General features: G+C 45.0%; 1 protein-coding gene across 4 annotated transcripts in view; it reads left to right on the forward strand.

Moving 5' to 3' along the window:
* Nucleotides 1-8441, forward strand: part of PRR14L (proline rich 14 like) — a 55674-nt gene extending 47233 nt beyond the window's left edge. For all 4 annotated transcript variants that reach the window (XM_002915593.4, XM_019795620.2, XM_019795619.2 and 1 more), the window contains 2 exons: nt 1627-1698; nt 3969-8441. In XM_002915593.4, the coding sequence (XP_002915639.2) occupies nt 1627-1698; nt 3969-4248 (352 nt within the window). In that variant the 3' untranslated portion in view covers nt 4249-8441. The remainder of the gene's footprint in view (nt 1-1626; nt 1699-3968) is intronic.
* The last annotated feature ends 8383 nt before the right edge of the window (nt 8442-16824 follow it).

The raw sequence follows: 16824 nt of genomic DNA on the forward strand, positions 1-16824 counted from the left end.
TTAAAATATACAGAAACATTGTGGTGATTTGCTCTTTTATAATAGTTATTGTAAAAGTTATACTCTCTGAAAATAAGTTTCTGCTGAGGTAAGTGTGGTAACCAGAAGCTATTGTCTTCCACATAGTAGCAAAAATGAACAATAAACGAATTGAGAATACTCATAAACGAATAGATAAAAGGGTGAATTTTATGGCATATGAACCAGCACTCCACGAGGACTGATTAAAGGTCTGCAGCAGAAAATGTACAAGATGAGTGTAGGGGCGCCTGGGTGGCTCAGTTGGTTAAGCGTCTGCCTTTGGCTCAGGTCATGATCCCAGAGTCCTGGGATTGAGCCCCATGTCGGGCTCCCTGCTCAGCGGGAAGCCTGCTTCTCCCTCTCCCACTCTCCCTGCTTGTGTTCCCTCTCTCGCTGTGTCTCTCTCCGTCAAATAAATAAAATCTTAAAAAAAAAAAGAAAAAGAAAATCTAGACTGGGGAAGCCCCAGGTCAAAAGACCTGGTTTCTTCATCAAATAAATTACCAAAAAAAAAAAAAAAGTCAAGGGGCACCTGGGTGGCACAGCAGTTAAGCGTCTGCCTTCGGCTCAGGGCGTGATCTCGGCATTATGGGATCGAGCCTCACATCAGGCTCCTCCGCTATGATCCTGCTTCTTCCTCTCCCACTCCCCCTGCTTGTGTTCCCTCTCTCGCTGGCTGTCTCTATCTCTGTCGAATAAATAAATAAAATCTTTTTAAAAAGTCAAAATAGAACATGAGTAACATATGAATTGAGATGGGTTTGATTGGGATTAACAGCTCCAGGGGCCTGTGTTTGGGAGAAGGGTAAAAATATTGATGCACATCAGTTTCCAAGTTAAATATACTTATTAAAATTCTTGCCAACCACTAAAAAGGGAATGTGTAATTTCCAAGCCAGAAAGGGGGGATAAAAGAGAGAATAAGCAGTCAGTCAAGGAGAAGAAAAACATTGAAAAGGTAGGAAGAACTAAAAGAAGCTGTAAAATATGATAATAGATATACAGTTATATCATTGCCCGTAAGTATAAATGGAGAAAATTTCATAAAGCTGAAAATTGGCAGCCTAGAAAAGAAAATCTAGTATGTGTTGTGCACATAAGACACATCTAAAACTCATTGTGGAAGGGCTGAAAGAAAACAAGCCCATCTAGTTGGGAAGGCAGTCTTACCTCTCTCAAGAGAGGGTGGAAAGGGGTGTCAGGGTGGCTCAGTTGGTTGAGATTCTGCCTTCAGCTCAGGTCATGATCCCAGGGTCCTGCATTGGGCTCCTTGCTCAGCAGACGGCCTGCTCCTCCCCCTCCCCCTGCTCTTGCTCTCTCTCTCTCTTATAAATAAAATCTTGAAAAAAAAAAAAAAGCAGGGGCGCCTGAGTGGCTCAGTCGTTAGGCGTCTGCCTTTGGCTCAGGTCATGATCCCAGAGCCTGGGATCGAGCCCCGCATTGGGCTCCCTGCTGAGAGGGGAGCCTGCTTCTCCCTCTCTCACTCCCCCTGCTTGTGTTCCCTGTCTCTCTGTCAAATAAATAAATAAAATCTTTAAAAATAATAATAAAAATTAAAAAAAATAAAAGTAAAAGCACAAAGAACTTACTTTGTTCTCATTTCAGGTTGAAGAAAAAGGAGTTTAGTTTAGAAGAAATCTATACCAATAAGAATTATAAGTCTCCTCCTGCAAACAGGTGGGTACATGACTAGGAATTAATAGACTGGGAGGGCTTCTGAAATGATCAATACAAATCTCCAATCCTTTCACTTCAGAAAGGGTTTTATGTTCAGTTATTGGAAATAACATGAATTGATATTTTTACTTCCCAGAGTTTGAACTGGGGTTGGTGGTAGGATGGGACAGAAACGTGTTGGATGAGGTAGGTACAGAAAACATCTTATTTCAGTTTGTACTTGTGTTTTTAGCAAATATGCCAGCTCTCTTCTTCAGGACTAAAAATCATCAATCTTCAGGGGGCGCCTGGGTGGCACAGCGGTTGGGCGTCTGCCTTCGTCTCAGGGCGTGATCCCGGCGTTGTGGGGTCGAGCCCCACATCAGGCTCCTCTGCTATGAGCCTGCTTCTTCCTCTCCCACTCTCCCTGCTTGTGTTCCCTCTCTCGCTGGCTGTCTCTATCTCTGTCGAATAAATAAATTAAAAAAATATTTTAAAAAAAATCATCAATCTTCAGATACGATTCCAAACCCAAATACAGAACGAGTTTCTTTGGCTACCTTTGAGTCTGAATTCAGCTCAAGTTAGGGAACATTTATTAAATTCCCGTTGTGTCCAGGTTGTAGCAGGAGGCTCTAGGATTTTATTCTGTAAGGTGAACATTTGCTCTAAGACATTTGTACAAGATTATTCATTGCAGTGTTTTTAAATAATACGAAAGGATTGGAAACAACTGAAAATATCTACTAATCAAGTTCTGATTAAATTACAATCCAGCCTTATCATGGAATGTACTGTATAGCCATTAAAAAGAATGAATCAGGGGTGCCTGGGTGGCTCAGTCAGTTAAGCATCTGCCTTTGGCTCAGGTCATGATCCCAAGGTCCTGGATTGAGTCCCGCATCAGGCTCCCTGCTCTGTGAGGAGTCTGCTTCTCCCTCTCCCTCTGCACCTACCCCCAGCTTGTGCTCTTTCTCTCACGCTCACTCTCTCTCTCAAATAAATAAATAAAATCTTAAAAAAAAAAAAAAAGAATGGGGCACCTGGGTGGCTCAGTGAGTTAAGCATCTGCCTTTGGCTCAGATCATGGTCCCAGAGTCCTGGAATCGAGTTCCGCGTCGGGCTTCCTGCTCCACGGGGAGTCTCCTTTTTCCTCTGCCCCTCCTCCCACTCATTCTCTCAAACTCTCTTTCTCAAATAAATAAAATCTTTAGGAAAAAAAAAAAGAATCAGATACCCATGTACTGAATTTGAATAATCGTAAAAATTATTGACAGGGGGTGCCTGGGTGGCTCAGTTGGTTTAAGCATCTGCCTTCGGCTCGGGTCATGATCCCAGGGTCATAGGCCGACTCCCTGCTCAGGAGGCTAAGCAGGAGACCTGCTTCTGCCTCTCCCTCTGCTGCTCCCCCTGCTTGTGCTGTCTCTCTGTCTCTGTCAAATAAATAAAATCTTAAAAAAAAAAAAAAGTTATTGACAGGTCAGATAGGCACAGTACATAGGATAGTATATGTAATACCATTTGAGTAAGAAGAAAAAACCTAAGTGGAGGATATATGTCATGACAGGTCAGCAGACTACAGGCCAGATTGAGCTAGTGGCCTGTTTCCTTTCTTCTTTTTTGTTAAAATCTGTGAGCAAATAATGGTTTCTACATTTTTAAAGTGTTAAGAACAAAAAGGAATATGTAATAGAGTCCTATATGGCTCATTAATTTTAAAATGTTTACTCTCGGGGCGCCTGGGTGGCACAGCGGTTAAGCGTCTGCCTTCGGCTCAGGGCGTGATCCCGGCGTTGTGGGGTCGAGCCCCACATCAGGCTCCTCTGCTATGAGCCTGCTTCTTCCTCTCCCATTCCCCCTGCTTGTGTTCCCTCTCTCTCTGGCTGTCTCTATCTCTGTCAAATAAATAAATAAAATTAAAAAAAAAAAAGTTTACTCTCTGGCGCTTTATGCAAAAGGGCTGACCTCTGATAATATATGCTTATTTATGCATGTCTGTGCATTGTATGACTTTTGGGAGGATATTCAAAAAGTTTGCTGGTTTTGCCAACAGGGGCTGGTCTTTTATTCTTTACCCATTTGTCCAGTTGCAGTTTTTTCACTATGTGTTCATATATTACATATCCATAAATATTTTTTTTCATACAAAAAAGTTAGATACTGGCCAAAGGAAGCAGTTGAGTAAGTAGTTGTTAGTTGTTTTAGCCCCAGCTGACCAGAAGGGTTGGTGGCCCAGGAGATGCACCATGTGAGTCGGTGTTTGTTGATTCTTTTTTGTGTTCCACCCTCAGGTGTTTGGAGACCATCTTTGAGGAACCCAAGGAACGAAATGGTACGCTAATCTCAATCAGCCAGCAGAAGAGAAAACGAGTTCTAGAATTTCAGGATTTTACTGTCCCACGGAAGAGAAGAGCTCGTGGCAAGGTCAAGGTGGCAGGCAGCTTTACCAGGGCCCAGAAGGCGGCTCTGCAGAGTCGAGAGCTGGATGCTCTGTTGATCCAGAAACTAATGGAATTGGAGACCTTTTTTGCCAAGGAAGAGGAGGAGCAGGAGCGGCCAACTGGTTGTTGAGAAGCAATTCGGTTTGGGGATCTCAATTTTAGATTTTCCAGGCTCCTTGGAAGAGGTTGCCTGATTTTGTCCTACCGCCCAAACTACTCAAAATGCAGTCAGTCCATGGATTTTTACCTATTTTAAGGTGCAACCTTTTTAGGAAATGGTGAAGGAGGGTCCTCTGCTTCTACTGCTGAGTATTGAACCTCAGGAATGCTCCCTTTCTCCTGGAAATGGTCCTGAATGACATCTGGCCTCCTCCCCCACTGGCCACCCTCAGGAGGCGGACAGAGCACACCTTCAGTAACACTAGGATTCCAAGGACTCACAGCATTTGCACGTCTGTGTGAAAGTTCTGCATTGTTTACGGTGGTGCTAGACCAAGATTATTTAGAGACGTGGCCTAGGGAGGGGGACCTGGCGTCCTGTCCTGTGTGGTCTCACCGGCTCATTTCAGTAGTTGAGGAAAGATGAGCTGCTGTGTTTCCTAATCCTTTGAGTCCATCTGCCCAGAACCGTGTGTATGTGTATATGTGTGTGTGTGTGTGTGTGTGTGTGGCTTTTTCCCATCATTTTCTCCCCTCTGTGACTGTGGGTCACTAGTGCCAGAGGAGCCCGTCCAGGCCCCATTCGAAGTAAGTTGCACTTTTTAATGTTGTGGTGTTGATTATTTTCATTGTTTTTTTTCCTTTTTTTTTTTTTTTTTTGTATTATTGCTGCATGTTTGGAGCCTTTAAATGTGATTTTAAAACAAATTTTTTAAGACATCAAGGAGAAAGACAATACATGTCTTCGGAATATATGACAGGCATTTGACCCAGTATATCAGTGCATGGTATGGAACAGTGGAGAGACATTTTCCCATCATGTGTTTCAAGCAGCCCTGCAGCCCCTTCCCCATCTTCCGGTGTAGCTCATTAGAGAGAGTACTTTTTCATCTGGGTTCATTCTTGCTCACTTAAGCTGATGTGTTTATTTTAATGATGGAAGTAAGAGCAGCTTTTCCTCCCAGTCATTTAAAAAATGTGAATGTTGGGTGTGGTCTTAATGGATTTTATCCGAAGTGGTAGTAAGTATATAACAAAGTTGGATGCAACAGCTCAGGCAGTGATAAAGGCCAACCCAGAGTGTTTGCAGCCATCAGAGCAACTTGCTCCAAAAGTGGGGAGTGAGACAGGACGTGGTTTGGACCCAGTGATGCATCCTTGCAGTGGGATCATGAAATCCCACCACCAACCCTCTCTGAGGACACCATCATATTTGGGGCTCCTATGTCAAACCTACTGGAAATTCTGTGGAGTGCCAGAGTTAGTGGAGTTCCTTCATGTAGGCCCACAGGAGTCTGTGGGCAGAAGGATGCTGTGTGGGTCCGCCAGGCCCAGACGTGTCGTTCTTTTTCCACTTAACTTCTGTGTGCCCTTGCCCTGTTTCCCCCTACCTCCTTCCCTTGTATTTTATCTTTCTTTCTCTCTTGCTCTCAAAACAAAAGTTCAGAGAATTAACATTCCTTGGCTGGTGAGTGAGATGCTACACCCAGCCTCAGGACACTGGTCACCTCTTCCCATTCTCCTAGGAGCCACTGCTAGGAAGTATCCACCCATGGAGACTGTCAGAACTCCAGAGATATTTTCAAAGCCAGTCTGTTAGAGAAGAGTGAGTGGTGCCGTCCTGGAGTGTGTCTCCTAGGGTTCCTTTGTCTCCCCATTTGTGAGTGGGTGGGGAGATGGGTTGGGGGCGGGGGGGGTCTCTATGTGCCTTTCCTTTGCAGGTTGACAGTCTATGCCACACTGGAGCAGAAGAACTGACATGAGCAAGAAAAAATAAAAAGTGCCACATCTGTCTTCTAGGCCCACTGCCTCAGACATAGCATTTAGTAAGTGAAATACATACCTGGTGACCCACAGAGGCTTCTAAGGACATGGCCAAATAGCATTAGAAGAGAGCCACACTTCCACACTGGCTCCGAATGATGTGAACCAGATTCCATCGTTCTATATCCGCTTTGCCCAGACTGTATAGACACGACCTGTGTTTCACCTCAGTACCTCTCCCTTCCTGGGACAGGGTCCTTAGACACTAAATGCTTCTCTCTGTCTTTTTGCCTAAAGGAGTGGGATTAGTAATCCATTGCACCCTCCAACAGACATTTTTAGGGAGTGCTGCTGGACAGCTTGGAAACTCCCAGCAACTCAACAGAGCCCTGTTTGCCGGCTCCATTGCCAGTGTAGACGAGTCACCAATGAGGCAGCCATGTCATCCAGCAGACTGAAATTGAGTGGGCACACCTGTGGCATCACCACCATTACAGAGACACAATTTCAAGTTTGCCCTTAATAGGCATGGCACTTGGAAGAGCCAGGAGCAGTGATTTGGAACGTTGGAGGAATGGAAGAAGGCCTGGGCTCTCTTCTTGTCCTGGCAGTGTGGGAGAGAAGCAGCTCTAGGCAGCCCTGCCCATCCTTGAAATTCTTGGTCTGCCCCCAGACTATGGGCCTTCCCCTGCTCCAAAGTTAAGAAGGGGCCCCCATTGCAAACTTGAGATTGCTTACCTGAAGTCGATACATCAAGTTCTAGCCGCACTCAGCCACACCTGTCTTAGCATCCATTTTCATCGTTGGCCTGGCCAGCTGCAACGCTATCTGTGGTCCTTGGAGCCTGTGGAAGCTGCCCACTGTGGGAGGCATTAGTCGACTGCTGGCACACCACCTGTCCAGAGCTACTGGAGGTCTTCTGGGTTGGAGGCTGGTACAATTTCTGAGTATGGGGACTTCCCACACCAAATGGTGGGAAGTTACAATTAACTATGATTTACTCAGCTATAACTCAACTCCAGAGGCTTAGTGTTTTTCATATGGGAAAGAGAGGAGAAATCTCAGGTCCAATCAGGGTTCTGCCCATCAGCTTTTCACTGAAACTTCAACCATGGGTTGGTTTGGTTTTTGTTTTGGGGGGTTTTTTTTCATCCTTCAGTTTATAGCTGTATTTGCCCCTCATCTGCTCCCCACCCACTTTCCCCTTCTCTTTTGGTCGCCTTTCCAGCTTCATTTCTTCATTAGCTTAAATGTACCTCATCACGTATTCAAGCAGATTATGTCCACTTTTTCTTAGTGACCTTACTCGAAGAGCTACAGCTGAGGGAGGTACGGTGGAAAGACATGTAGCGTTTGCCTTACTTGGAGCCTGAAGAGCTTAGAAAGCTCATGCTGTGAATCCCAAAACTCAGCGCTCCTTCAAGAGCTGTGAAAATCATGACACTTTGTCACAGTTTTGCCTGAAAGGGTCTTTTGCGTGGGCACCAGAGCCAACCTGAGGTTAATTCCAGATCCTACTGTCTGGGCATGATCCCTCCCCCCAGGGCTCACTCCCTGCCCGCCAGACCGAGAGCAGTGTGGAGTGTGCAGGACTGGGGCAGCAGAGCCAAGGCTTTGGCGCAGCCTAACGGAACGCACAGCCAGCGCTCCGTCCCCAGGCTTGGATTCCATCTCATAATACCATGTACATTAACACCCGCGGAAGACCAACTTTTAGTCAGTGATACTTTTCTCCCATCACCTGAGGGAGGAGTATGCAGTTGGTGCTTTCTTTAATTCCCCTGTTTTGTTTTGTATCTCGAAGCTTTTCCCCTGGTATCATGGAAAGGACCTCTTAAACACCACATTGTGGGTGGCTGTATCCAAAGTCTAAATACTTGGCCAGAGGTATGGAGTAGCCTTTCCTGGATTCATGCAAGGGAAGGGCTCTTTACCACAACTGCACTTCTTAATGTAAACAGCTGGCTTCAGAGGAAGGCTTAATTTTACAAAAATAGAAGTTTTATATTATCTAACCACAAATTGAGCAGCAAGCGCTAATTTGATTATAAAGTGAGGGTCCCCATATAGCCCACCATCTAGCACAGCATATTCTCGGATTGATGCTTGTTCATTGTGTGTCTTCATGAGCCCCTCCCTGGTGCTGAATTGGATTTGAATTCTTGGCGAGAGGCCTCAGCATCTCCTTGGGCTGGTCTGGGCCAGTAAATAGCTGCCTGAAGTGTTTATATATTATCATGGTCAATAGTTCAGTGAAATTTGTACATTTTTGGTAACATTGGCATACCAGATGCCCCTCCAGTTCCTTTTCTGTTTGGTAGTTTGTGACTCTAAAATTCCCACTGTTATGTGTGTTAATTTATGAAAATAAAAAAAAAATTTTTTTGAAAACCTTTCAAATAACTCTCAAGACTGTTATTTTATCCTTTAAAGGGGGGGGCACCTGGGTTAAGCATCCAACTCCTGATTTTGGCTCTGGTCATGATCTCAGGGTTGTGAGATGGAGCCCCACATGGGACTCCGTGCTCCGCATGGGGTATGCTTGAGATTCTCTTTCTCCCTCTGCCTCTCTGCTCTCTCTCTCAAAATCTTTTTAAAAAAATTTTTAAAAGTAATCTCTACACCCAGCATGGGGTTCGACTGACTGAGCCAGCCAGGCACCCCTGTTATTTTATTCTTACAGCTTGGTAATAAGTTAAAATTTTACCTATAATGTCATCAGGTTTTACCATTTTCTGAGGACTGTCCTGTGCTCAGAACAAGTATAGACTCCACCTCTGGGTGACCTTCTGAGCCTGCAGTGAACCTTGGAAATTTTACTCAATGGGGGACGCTGGGGTGGCACAGTTAGTTGAGCGTCCGACTCTTGGTTTTGGCTCAGGTCATGATCCCAGGGTCTTGGGATGGAATCCTGCATCGGGCTCCATGCTCAGCGGGGAGTCTGCTGCTCTCGCTCTCCCTTCTTGAGCTCACTCTCACTCTCTCTCTAAATAAATCAATCCTAAATAAAATTTACCCAGTGTTTGCAAATTATCTTGTGACAGAATTTGGTATTTGGAAACCACTGAGACTCATTCACATCCAAGTCATACCAAGTGGGGTGGGTTGCTGAACAAGTATTTTAGGTGTGATTTTTAAATAGTGCACCTTACTTTCTCATTTGCAGAGGGGGGAGAAAGGAGTTATAAATTCAAGTGAAAATATGTTTCAAATATTAGCCTATTTGGAATAAGAGCTTGACTTGCTAATGAGGCTACAAGGAAGAGAGTATAAGTACATTCCTTTACCGTAAAAAAAAGGCTTGCTGTTTATCACATCCTCCTAGGCACGAGGTTAGGCTATGATAAGTGCTCCGTTCTCAGCTCTCTCTCTAACCAATGGCAACTAGTAAAAGAATGACTGAAAACATGGCTCTCTCACACCACACCGACGACCTGTCCCAGAAAGAAACATGATTTCTAGGATGTTCTTCCTCTGTCCAGAGGAAAAGCAGTGCCCAGTGTCCCTTCTTGGCTTTTTCCAAGTCTTGGGCTCCTACAACACAGAATTCCATCCATGTAGTCATTTACACTTGGGGACCAGTCTGCCTCGCAGCTGTGCCTCTGTTAGGTTTCACATACTTGAGTACTCTCCTACACATTTTCCTTGTTTAGAAGGGAGAGGCTAATCCTCTGATAGTGTTCTTTCTGTAGCATCTCCCATTACAGAGTCTGACGTTGGTAGGGCCTCCTGAGAATAAGAGGACTGGGCCACACTGATTTAAGAATCCTCTGTGGTGTCCTGCCCTCTGGCAGTGATGGAGACCTCATCTCTATAGTTCCTTCTGGGACTTCGCTCAAAGAGTGTTCTAGAAAATTCCAAATTTTTAAGTAACTTCCAAGGTCATAGGTGAGTCATAACATCTTACACTTCCAGTGTCTTTGCCCTTTTCACTGAGGAGATAGAAGCAATCTGAATAGAACTTACATACAGACCTTTTGCAGTTCCTTGAACAGACCAGGCATGCTCCCACCTTATGATACATTGACTTGATTTGCTGTCTCCAGGGCTCAGAATGTTCTTTTCCCCCGTTTCTACATGTTCCCTCAGACTTTGCCTTCCCAGATCACCCTTCCTAAAGGTGTTGCCCCTCCCATTCTACATCACCCTAATGACACTTTCTATTTTACAGCACTTATTGCCACTTTGTACATATTCATCACTGTCGTGTGAGTTCCTTGAGGTCAGGGACTCTGTTTTATTCACCCTGGGCTCTCCTGGCTCCTGAAGCACCTAAAACAGTGCCTCACATATACGTCAGGAGCTGCGTAAGCTGCTTTCACAGAACTCGTTGCTGCACAGACCTGGTGAAGTCCTTTTCAACCCCCTGACTTTGAATATGTGAAGGCCCTGTAATTCTTCTCCCTTCAATTACTCTTCAAGGGACCTGGCCTGCAGATACACAAGGTAGAACTGGTCAACTCTTCTTTTTTTTTCTTTTTTTTGAAGATTTTATTTATTTGACAGAGCACAAGCACAGGCAATAGTAGGCAGAGAGGGAGAAGCAGGCTCCCCGCTGAGCAGAGAGCCCGATGCGGGACTCAATCCCAGGACACTGGGATCATGACCTGAGACCAAGGCAGACGCTTAATGGACTGAGCCACCCGGGAGCCCCTAGTCAAGTCTTCTGAAGCCTGGCTCTGGCTGCAGCCACACCCACAGCTGGCCTCACGCCTTCTAATTGGCTGTAGCTCACAGGTGGGGAGGGGCTAGTTGAATTACCCATAACAGAGGTGGCAGGCAGTGGGGTCACCTACGTGGGAGATGGTACCTGCAGCCCAACCTGGAGACTGCATCCCTGGCCTAAGGACGTAAGTGCGGGGGCTGGAAGGCAGAGACTCCCATGCATAGGAATCGTCTTGGAAATTTTTCTTTTTCTTTTGCATTTTTTTTTGAAGACTTTATCTATCTATGTATCTATCTATCTATTTATTTATTTAAGAGAGAGAGAGAGCGCACACAAGCCAGGAAAGAGGCAGAGGGAGAAGGAGAAGCAGCCTCCCCGCTGATCAGAGAGCCTGACATGGGGCTTGATCCTAGGACTCTGGGGATCACGACCTGTGCCAAAGGCAGACACTTAACCGACTGAGCCACCCAGGGGCCCCATTCTTTTACATTTTTAATCTCAGACTCTTGAAGATGGGGAAATGGTCCCTGAAATAGTGCAAACACAGAGACAGATACCCCAAAGCATTGCAGCCGTTGATGGGTCTGGCTGCCTTCCCCTACTGCTGCCACATAAGCAGTCTTTGTAAAACCCAATTTCGCCCTTGTCAGAACCACCTCTTAAAACCTCTCCGTGGCTTTCTCCTCGCCCCCAAATGAAGATAGTAATTACCATTTACTGAGCCCTGCCCAAGGACCAAGCATTTTGTGCTTATTACCTCCTTGAATTCTCGCAGCAACTTGGAGTAGGTCATTTAATCCCCATTTTGTAGACAAGGAAACAGGCTTAAAGCCCAAATCTCCTCCTGACTTGAGGCTGTGCTACCACACCCAACACTTCTGCCCACACCTTCCTCTCCAGCCTCATTGCCCTTTGATACTCCACCACCCTGAATTTCTTCTAGTTCCTCCGATCCTCCATGCTGTCTCTTGCCTTGAAGCTTTTGCCGGAAAGCTGTCATCCTGGCCAGAAATTTTCTTTCTCCCATCCCTTCGCTGGACTGCCTCTGCTTCCGATCTCTGGGGCTTTCCCCAGCCCCTTCCCACTTGTCTCTACCACTGCCTGGTAGGCACCCCTCTCAGATGCTTCCTCAGCCCGTGCACTCCCCATCGTCCAAACTGCCTGCTCACTCCCAGGATCCCCCGTCCCTGGGAGCTTCAGGAAAGCGAGGTCTTGTTTGCCGTCCCCAGCCCCCTGCACATCCCTGGCACACACGTGCTCAGTCACCGCTTATTCAACAGATCAGCATATCCTGGCTTGCCTGAGCACCATGGGACACAAAATAGCCAGTCCTCGGGAAGGTCATGGGCAGGTAGGGGAGACAGACACATGGGTCAGGAAGTGAGAGGAGGCAGACTGGCAAGTTTTAGGATACAGGTAGAAGTGCTGTGGGGATAGAAAAGACAGATTTTTTTTTTTTTTTAAGAACTGTAAAAGTTGCAGAAAAGAGCAAAGAACAACAAAATAAGCATCCATAGTTCCACCATCCAGAATTAACAAGGGTTAGTATTTCTCAAATTGCTTCCAGTCAAGTTTTTTTTTTTTTTAAGATTTTATTTATTTATTTGACAGAGAGAGACTGCCAGCGAGAGAGGGAACACCAGCAGGGGGAGTGGGAGAGGAAGAAGCAGGCTCCCAGCAGAGGAGCCTGACGTGGGGCTCGATCCCAGAATGCCAGGATCACGCCCTGAGCCAAAGGCAGACGCCCAACGACTGAACCACCCAGGCGCCCCGCTTCCAGTCAAGTTTAAAAGAAATAAAACATCACAGATATCACCCAAGTCCCAACAGGCGATCAGTGCCTGCTACATTCCTGCTCCACTCCCTGGAGACAGCCACTATCAGAAGGTTAGTACTTGTCCCCTCAGTGCCCTACCCCCTCTCCGTCTGTCTCTGTCTCTCTCTCCATAAGCAACTTTCAATATTATTTTTATATTGTTTTGTTTTGTTTGGTAAGCTCTATGCCCAGTGTGGGGCTTGAACTCGTGACCCCGAGGTCGAGTCACATGCTCTACCGACAGGCACCCCTGTACTGGTTTTAAGACACATTTGTTCAGCATCATGATCAGACTATTATATTTAGCAATCAATGATACAGGTGCAAAAAAAAAAAATCTGTATTAAGACTCTTTATTGAAATGCTTCAACTTTATACAGAACAGAAACCCAAAAAACCTATTATGCAATTAGTCACAAAGCCACAAACACACTCCTTGTGTTTTTTGCCCATACACATGAGTATTGTCTAAAACTTGTCTTCTTTGTTGCAGTTAGGTTCTGCCACCATGGTGTTTGGCTGAGTTCACAAATAAATCTATCGCAGCTTCCCTGTGACTTCTCTGGCTCTCCTCTCTTGCTAAGCCTTACTTCCTGACGGTAATTGAAACCTTCTGCCACCACCACAGCTACTGCCAGAACCACCATAGCCACCTTTGTTTTGTGGTTTGGCAGAGTATTGGCCTCCAGCACCATGGGGCCCAGAGCTCCTGCCTCCAAAGTGTTTTCCTTTCACGGGCCCAGAATTCGAAGATTGATTGTTGTAATTGCCAAAATCATCATAGCTTCTGCCACTTCCGTAGTGGCTTCCATTATTACCAAATCCATTACAGCCATCCCCGCTGCCGCCATATGCAACCACCACTATGGCTGCCACCAGAGTCACCTCAACCACTAAGTACTCCATGACCAAAGTTGTCATTCCCATCAAAACCACTTCCATGACCACCACCAAAGTTTCCAGAGTCACTTCAACCTCTTTGGCTGGACAAAGCAGTAGCCCTCTTTTGCTAGAGAGGGCTTCCCTCACTTCACAGTTGTGGCCATTCATAGGATGGTATTTCTGAATGACAGCTTGTCTAGGAAGTCACAGTCATCAAAGGTCACAAAAGCAAAGACTCTCTTCCTGCCACCACCTCAGTCGGCCATGACTTCAGTGACTTCGATCTCCCCATAGTGTTCAAAATAATCTCTTAAGTGATGTTCTTCATCGTCTTCTTTAATGTCACCAACAAAGAATCTTTTTCACAGGTAAGTGGGCACCAGGTCTTTGAGAGTCTTCGCTTCGGTTCCACGACTCTCCAATCCACCCGCCCCTAAAGCACTTAGTGTTGGGATCTCTCATCACTACAAAGCCGTGAGCATTCTGTGTTGCTCAGAATGGGTCCTCAGACTCATCAGTTGTTTCGAAGCTCCCACAAAGAGCTCTGCAGCTGCTCAGAATCTTTGGGAGACTGACTTAGACGTGCCAGCAGGAGGAGAAACTTGAACAAATGTACTTGCTGGCATCCACAGGCAAAAAGGATATGTATTTTGGTTTTATTGTTTTTAGTTTTTATTTTTAAGTAGGTTCCACAACCAGCATGGAGCCCAACGCAGGGCCTGAAATCACAACCCTGAGATCAAGACCTGAATTGCGATCAAGAGTCTGACACTTAACTGAGCTACCCAGGCGCCCTTGTATTTTGTTTTTAAAGTGCACCAATCGTCTACTGAGTATGTATCATTTAGCGTCTTGGTCATTTTCAACTGACATTTTATTTTTGAGACCTACTGAGGTTGACATACATAGATATGGGTCATTGCTTTCCGTTGCTATAGGGTAGACCATCGTAGAAGCATAATTGGAGAATTTCTGCACCAGTAGGGATTCAGAGAGATGGTGCAGTCTACTGGAGGAGAGCAGGAATGGTCTGGGTCCTTTGCTTCAGGAAGGCAATGGCCAAACTGGGTTCTTTTGGAAAAGGACTTTCCAGTTAAAGAGTATGAATGTACACACATCATTAGAACAAAGATGTCAAAGTCTTGGTATCTCTTCTTGGCCTCGGAAGAAAAAGAACTTTCAAAGTAAGAGACTACCTTCTTATTTAGCAAATTGCCCCATTTCCCTGTGATGCTCCAGGGGGGTGTGGTAAAATAAGTGATACATCTATCAAGTCCAAAACTCAGAGGGAACTTTCTTTTAAAGAACTGTCCATCTCGGAACGTTAATAAGATTTTAGGCAAGATTACGACTGAAATAAAAATGAGCAAGATCAAGTTATACATTTTGAAAGAACTCCTTCAGAAAGAAAAATCGTAGAAGTGATATATAAAGTTTACTAGATTACGTTCTATGTATAAACTCTAAATTAGACAAGCGTTCCTAGTGTGTATTAGTGAGCTATTGTTGCAATATTGCTGCGTAACAAACCACCCTAAATTCAAGGGAGAGCAACAGTGAGCATTTACTATTCTGCTCTTGGATCTATATAGGTCAGCTGTGGTTTGGCTGGTCTAGAGTGGGCTCCATTCAGTGGCACTGTTTCAGACTTCAGGTCAGCTGGGTTTGGCTATAGTTTAGATTCTAGTCTGGTCCAAGTATCTCTCACGCTCCTTGCACCAATAGCTCCTCAGAGCAAGAGAGCCAAGCCAAGCCACACAAGCACATTGAAGGCCTCTGCTCTCCTCACATCTCCGTTGACCAAAGCAAGTCATAATATGGCCAACCTCAATATCAACAGAGCAGGGGAAAAGATTCTACCCATAGTGGGAAGAATCACAAAGCCACAAGGGAAAACACATGAATGGAATACAGGGANCAAGGGAAAGAACATGAATGGAATACAGGGAGGTATGAAGAACTGGGACAAAAAGGTAATAATTCAACCTACTATAGAGTGTAAATAAGAAAAGAAAATTGACGACAATTACAGACAGAAAGAGCCAGAAACTTGCTCCACGTGAGAAGTAATCTTAAGAACAGCAAAAAAAATCTGCTTTGCCAAACAACTGTTTGCCAGTATTTTTGGCCCCAGCTTCAAAGTCACAAAAATGAAAATCTCAGCAGGGACCCTTGGAATTTCTTCCCAGGATTGCATGCTGCAAATCCCTCAGACGTTAAAGCTCCCACAACAATGTAACAAAGCTTGTGTTTGGCAAACGGGGTTAAATGCCTTTGGCATTCCTCACATCCCCCTCCACCTCAGCTCGGGATTCAGTCACCAGCAACAGAGTTCAATTGTTACCCTTCAGAACCCACATTGTCCCAGTATTCTTTGGAAGGCATAGGATTCATAAAAAGTCATCCTGGAAAATTATTGGACAATCTGACATTTCACTTACTGACCCCGAGAAACTGAGAAAGTCACATGACCTCTTTTTAAAATNCAGCTTCAAAGTCACAAAAATGAAAATCTCAGCAGGGACCCTTGGAATTTCTTCCCAGGATTGCATGCTGCAAATCCCTCAGACGTTAAAGCTCCCACAACAATGTAACAAAGCTTGTGTTTGGCAAACGGGGTTAAATGCCTTTGGCATTCCTCACATCCCCCTCCACCTCAGCTCGGGATTCAGTCACCAGCAACAGAGTTCAATTGTTACCCTTCAGAACCCACATTGTCCCAGTATTCTTTGGAAGGCATAGGATTCATAAAAAGTCATCCTGGAAAATTATTGGACAATCTGACATTTCACTTACTGACCCCGAGAAACTGAGAAAGTCACATGACCTCTTTAAAAAAATTTTTTTTTATTTTTAAGTTTTTATTATGTTATGTTAGTCACCATACAGTACATCCTTAGTTTTTGATGTAGTGTTCCATGCACATGACCTCTTTAAAATGAAAGACTTGCACAAGAACGATCTACCCACAGCCACTCTTGCTCCCCTCCCCATCCAACTCTATGCAACAGCCAGAATGAGATTTTTTTTTTTCTTAATGCATCAAGGAAAGGGTTTATTCCACAGGCAGCTGAATGAGGGGACAGAAGGCTGGCTCAAATCTGGCCGGAATGAGATTTGTTTTTTATAAAGAATGAAATCTTTTTTTTAATCTTTATTTTTATTATTATTATGTTTATTATTTATTTTTTAAGTGATCTCTATGCCCGACTTGGGGCTCGAACTCACAACCCTACGATCAAGAGACTGAGCCAGGGGCCTCTGGAATGAGATTTTTTTTTTTTTTAAGATTTTATTTATTTATTTGTCAGAGAGAAAGAGAACAAGCAGGGGGAGCAGCAGGCAGAAGGAGAAGCAGGCTCCCTGCTGAGCAAGGAGCCCAATGTGGGACTTGATCCCAGGACCCTGGGATCATGACC

This window comes from Ailuropoda melanoleuca, chromosome 12 (assembly GCF_002007445.2).
Source record: "Ailuropoda melanoleuca isolate Jingjing chromosome 12, ASM200744v2, whole genome shotgun sequence".
Lineage (NCBI taxonomy): Eukaryota > Metazoa > Chordata > Mammalia > Carnivora > Ursidae > Ailuropoda > Ailuropoda melanoleuca.